Below are 6,325 nucleotides of genomic sequence, written 5' to 3'. Positions count from 1 at the left end.
CATCGGCGTTGAACACTGATGCTATGCTGTCGATGACGATGACGTGACGTGACGATTTCACAAACTAGCCCGTTCACATAGGCAACTTTGAAGAACCGTTTTGCGCTGTATATTGAACATACTTTTTTCCAGTTAACTGAATCATCTACAAACAAACAGATGGAGGAGCAGTTGGCTTTCTACTTGTACGAACTTTAGCCGAGCTGAGAATCGGTTGACTCCAATTGCTTCGCTCCAATTTCCTTACACGCTATGGTAATGCCATTATTATCATGTGCACTTTACACACAACAAACATGTGTGGAGAAGATAACGATAATTCCAACGTTTTGGCGTCATGGGTACTCGAAGAAAAGTGAAGTTTCAGGGGTCAGAAAACTATACAATCTGGCCGGTACACAAACATCCATTGATTTATAATCAATTGTCCGGCAACAGGGTTCATGGAATATGAGCTAACTCCAGGTTAGATGAACCCTATCTCCAGAATATTGATGGAAAATAGCAGTCCGGGGAAATCTATGTTACGACGCATGAGTGTGAAACAAGGCAGCTGGTCACATGTATTCATCAGCACCATCATCACTGTCGGCTGTAAGAACCGCGTGCTTGTCGTACAGTGGTTGAAGCTGCCACAGTTTCGTTCACGGATGACTCGCGGAGGTGGAACAGGTAGCCGCGCATTGCAGGCGGGAGCTGATAAATTAGTGCATGAATACAGCACTGTAGGTGGACTGTTAAGTAAGCATATTGGGAAGGGAGCTATGCATTGAAGGCAATAGTTTGGGTGCATAAGCACCATTGAGTGCGCGACTTGGCCATGTCTGACAATGTCTCTAACCACTGATATGGCCCGTCTCGGGGTCCCCATCCAGGAAGACGGCAACGAGAGGCGCAGCTGAGCTTGCTGGTAGTGGCTTCGCTGCCAAGTCATCATTTGACCGCCTCTGGCTCTCTTCCAACCTTCATGTGGTTGTGCGAAAAGAGACCTTCGAGGAAGTCGGTCGACTGGCATACGCAGCACGTGGCCAAGCCAGCGCCACCTATGGAGTCCGATCAGTTCATCTATCGAGGGTGAGTTATTTCTACAAATACCATTCAGCGAACTCCAGCACTGCTGATCCGGTGTTCCCGCCAGATTCGGGCAATGCTCCGAAAACATCGATGGTCAAACATCGAGATTCTTTTGACGTCCTCGGCGCGCGTTCTCAGCGACCAGGTTTCCGTTTCGTATAATAATATGGAGCGCACCACAGTATTGTAAACTCGACCCTTGACGGACAAGCTGATGTCACGCCTACGCCACAGGTAACGCAGATTCACAAAAACTGCCCTGGCCTTCTCAATCCGGATGAAAATATCATCTTTCGCGAGACTACCGGGACTGATACAGCTGCCCAGGTAAACACATTTGTCTGCTACCTCAATCGGTTCATCCGCAAGCATGAGGCTAGGGTTCGATCCCACCCAGTCTTGCAGTAGCATTTTACACTTTGCAGGTGCTCGACTAGAGTGCGAGGCACTAATGTGTTGCGCGCTGACAATGACTTCAAGCAAGGGAAATCGGTTGCGCTATGTTTTTCAGGTCTTAAAACATAGACGCTCTTCTGAAGAATGGATCATTGATTGAAATTCCAGTCACTTTATACTATCAGCAAACCTAACTTTGTTACTAGATGTATTACGTGAAATAGTAAGAGATGCCTGGACTAGATTCTACCAGATACTCCATCATAGGTTGTTCTCGCTTGTATGATGTTTTTCTGACCCGTTTTACGGACGAGTTGTGCTTTAATTCCGCTCTATCTGATAAACTTCAAATTATTTACGTGTACTTGCCTGATTAGGCCGTTTCAAAATTAGGCAATGGTAAAGCATGCGCTAGCTGCGATGATATTAAGGTGAAACCAGTGGACTTTCTGTTAATAACGTTCCTCACCGAGTGTACCAATTGAAAAATAACCGAGTTCTTTTACGATGCCGATATACAAAGAGGTTGACAGCCTTACGAGTATTATGTTACATCCAACTTTACCATGATATTCATCATCAAAGACAAGTGAAGAGAAGACACACACTACACCCGACAACATCAAAACCATCAGCCCATCGTTTGTATATTCGATTAAGATGGAATTAATTCGGATCACATCGGTCACTGACCGGCTTGTTTTCAGTCTTCGTTGCGGTGTCTTACAAATGTGACACTGACCTTCTCTGGTGATGTGGTGGAGCACATATGAGATCCATGATGCCTTGTTCGCTGAGATTTAACTTTGCATACTGTAGCACACACAAGCAAAGCTTCGGTTAAGTCAAGTGCTGGAAGCTTAACCAAGCTTGGCTGAGCACATGAGTCGCATACATTTGGTTTCTCGCAGCAAATACTTGACACTGCAAAACACAGAAAAACCGTTCTGGTCACGTAGTTCCCACAGTTCCACACGCGTGGTAAATGTTTGGATACACTGCTAGAAAACGAAATCAACACCAGGCTGAAATTCGAGAAAAAACTGGCAGAAATGGGTTTGAAAACGGTCACTTATACCTCATTCCAAGATTACTATTTACAGACGGAACTCGGACTTGTGTGAATGTGAACGCGACTGAAGAACGTGCACTTGGCAATAAACAGCCGTACTTGCGGAGATCGGAATAGAAACACCGACAAAAGCAGTAATATTCTTCATTACACATTGAATATCCCAAAACAGTCTCAAAAAGTGCCGACTGTGTGCCGCAACTAAAACAGGGAAGCACATCACATTAGCTGTCGAAGCACGAGACTGCCCCTAAACATTTGTCCAATGACCACAAAATCGTGCTTCAGTGAGGTGCGCACAACCACCCTCACCATAACAAATCTGCAACGAAGTTAAATTGAAACAAAGAGCCTAACCTTGTACCATGAATGGACGTATTCGTCAATGATGTTTCCCCATATACACTACAGGGCGACCACAGAACATTCCACGAGACTAGTGTCCACAGATGTCAGAATCGGTTAAAACGTATAAGACAGCTGAACAGAAACTCCACTTCAGCACTGACGGTAACAACACCGAACGAACAACCATGTCAAGTGATTCAGAAAAGTACTGTGTGGATAGAAAGCAAGACTGAAGAGGCTAACCAAGGTATAGGCGTGCCAGTACAGTGCTGTCTGTGCATTTCCGCTCGCTGTAATCAACAACGCTGGCATCGAAATTATTCTGGAGAGCCGAATTCGTAATCGGGACTGAGTGCATGTTTGAGGTAGAGATTGGTCTATAGGGAAGGTGTTGTTAACCAACAGTACGAAACACGAGCACAAGACGGAAGTTATTGCCAGGGTGATCGTATTTTGCAACGTCTCAACCGCAGGTCGGCTACGGGAGTCACGAATGAGGATAGATAGGCGTAATTAGCTGTCGTACGAAGGTCAAGTTAGACACTTCCAGTATGTCACGGATACCTCCATGTTGAAGACTACGTTTTGCAGGCAAAGACAACCTCGACTGCCGCTAAATCTCAACTATTGGGATGCAAGTTAATGGTGTGGAACGACTACGAAGTACAAGATAGTTGCCTAGGATGTGTGGTGAGTTCACTAACATGGTTAAATGGTCAATGCGAGTTTACGGTTGGCGTCTATAAGAATAAAAGGTAAAGCTCTTCATGGAGGGACAGCAAACACTCGAACGGAATCAAAACGGTCACAGACAGGCTTCGTGGTACACAACAAAAGCAATCCACCCAGTGTAATAGGCCAATTTAGTGTAATTTGCAAACAACCGCACTGGAATTTGCCATTCAACCAACCAAAACCAGGTAAGGTATAACTGATCAACACTGGAAACTATTGAACAGAGCCGATCCTTTGCTTTCACGTAAAATGTTGCCATTCTATACTGCGACAACCGAAAGTAAAAAGACGGTCACGCAAGAATGCAAAAACAACGAAAAATGCACACAACGAAAAAAAACAGCACCAACGAATGGAGAGTGCGTTACAATAAAGCGGTGACCAAAACAGGGGACCATCAAAATAACGTTGAGAAAGCATCCTATCACCAGCTACTATTTGCTGTACTCCCTTTCCCCATAAAGTTGACGTCACCAGAAGAGAGCAGGGTATCCCACTCCGTGAACTTCAGAGAAGAGATACTGTATGGCGTGACGACAGTCCACCGGACATCATTCTAAAATCACCTATCATACTAGAAAACAAGCTTTGTTAACAATCATAGCAACTGCATCGAGCACAGCAGAGGGAGAGGGGACCTGAGGAAAATATCTCGTTCAAATATACTATGGCTGTCGGTGAGATGAAACGAACGAAACACGATGCATCACGTCGCTTAGTAGAACAAAGCCCATTAAGTTTTACAGTACATTATTAGGACGCGACAGATAAATTACCTTCCGCGACTTTTTCTGGTATTCTTTCGCCTTTTTTGTTGCTATCACGGCGCCTGTGATGTGATCTTGGGTTGCATCAACATTGTATTCTATCCGATCCAAAAGCTCACTCTGAGGTAAATAAAGAAGAAATCGATGAGGCAGTGCGGTTCAAAAAGGAACCACAGAAAAGGAAGAAACTGAATAGGATATCAGAGCTGAAAGTTGTTTTATTGGATAGTAGGAGAGGTGAATTGCAGCAATAGTCAGAGAGAGAGAGATCGCCTAAAGGATAGGCCACAGAATCGTTCCCATAATTCATAACTTGATGTAAAATACATCACAGAAAAGGGCGAACCGCGGTAGCGGCCAAAAGACTCGTTTCCTCATGGTTCCTCATCTACGGAAGGAATAACAGACATAGAACAGTAGCTGAAAACGGCAATTTGTTCGTTTTCCACTTTCAAATCAATCCACATAAGCCAACCTGAATGGTTTAATCAGTTCGCTACACGGACCTAACCATCTACACTTTGTTCGAATTTTGAGCTAAGTCATTCTCAGAAAAACACAAAGCGATGCATTCGTTGAGTGCAGATTCAAGTCCAATTCAAGCATATTTCTGGAGCCTATGTAACTCTAAGTGTATTGGCGTTACTTCCGAATATTTATGGATTCCAGAGCGTCTAACTGGGCATTTCCAGATGTAGGTATTTCAGAATAATTGTGATGGCACTAGATCCCTTCCGACCATTTCTTATTCTTACCACTTCCATTTTCCTAGATAAGAATTTTGGTAGCAGTGGAGCTTCCAAAAAAACAATTTCATTTCAAGCCATGAGAGGCTAGTACTCGGAACGGAGTCAAACGGCAGATGAATGATGAAATCACAGGCTACTTGAATACGACTAATTTTCACAGATTCTCATGGACACACAACAGGCCCGACAGAACGCCGCTGATATCGAGGCTCGTCACGAGGACATCCTAAAGCTAGAGAAAAGCATCCGAGAACTTCACGAGCTGTTCATAGACTTGGCTGCTCTTGTCGATTCACAAGTAAGGAAGCAGTTTCACTTGTGGTAACATCCCAGAGACTCTCTTTGATGTTCTTTAGCTGAAGTGGAATGGGCTCTCCAGGAGAATGATATACTTCCTGATCTATTTTGTGATGACTATTTTTTAGGATTTAAACTTTGGTGGGATCTCCGTAATCCGAAGGAATTTGTGTTAGTTGTCGAGAAATACACTCATTTGCAAATCAATTTGGTTTTAACGAGAGACTCAACTGAATCTCTCGTTTATGATATTCTACAACTAAAAGTGCTGCACACAGGCCGCCTCATTTTTCAGTTGGCACGATATTCGAGATATCGCAGTATATTTTCATAGAGGAAACTACTCACAAGGTTGTTGAAAACTCTTCAACAGCCAACGACCGGTTTCGCCCTTCTTGGGGCTCATCAGGTAGGCGCAGTCCCCGAGTTTCCGTCAACCTTATGACCTACTTGAAACCAAATTGATTTGCAAATGAGTGTATTTCTCGACAACTAACACAACTTCCTTCGGATTACGGAGATCCCACCAAAGTTTAAATCCTAAAAAATAGTCATCACAAAATAGATCAGGAAGTATATCATTCTCCTGGAGAGCCCATTCCACTTCAGCTAAAGAACATCAAAGAGAGTCTCTGGGATGTTACCACAAGTGAAACTGCTTCCTTACTTGTGAATCGACAAGAGCAGCCAAGTCTATGAACAGCTCGTGAAGTTCTCGGATGCTTTTCTCTAGCTTTAGGATGTCCTCGTGACGAGCCTCGATATCAGCGGCGTTCTGTCGGGCCTGTTGTGTGTCCATGAGAATCTGTGAAAAGAAAAGCGGATTACCGAACAAGCATCCTTCCAAATGAAATGTGCTGGCAAAGCGCAATCTTTCCAGCAGAAAG

The 6,325-nt window shown here is 44.1% G+C and overlaps 1 protein-coding gene across 1 annotated transcript in view; it reads right to left on the bottom strand.

Annotated features, from left to right (window-relative positions):
- The window catches only part of T265_00165 (hypothetical protein), a gene marked incomplete at both ends in the record, with an annotated part of 51,011 nt that overhangs the window by 26,501 nt on the left and 18,185 nt on the right, over nucleotides 1-6,325 (bottom strand). Inside the window, 2 exons of the mRNA XM_009163822.1 lie at nucleotides 4,402-4,512; nucleotides 6,106-6,243. Of these exons, the coding sequence (XP_009162086.1) occupies nucleotides 4,402-4,512; nucleotides 6,106-6,243 (249 nt within the window). The remainder of the gene's footprint in view (nucleotides 1-4,401; nucleotides 4,513-6,105; nucleotides 6,244-6,325) is intronic.

The sequence above is a fragment of the Opisthorchis viverrini genome (assembly GCF_000715545.1).
Source record: "Opisthorchis viverrini unplaced genomic scaffold opera_v5_1, whole genome shotgun sequence".
Classification (NCBI taxonomy): domain Eukaryota; kingdom Metazoa; phylum Platyhelminthes; class Trematoda; order Opisthorchiida; family Opisthorchiidae; genus Opisthorchis; species Opisthorchis viverrini.
This window is presented reverse-complemented; position numbering and strand designations above follow the sequence as displayed.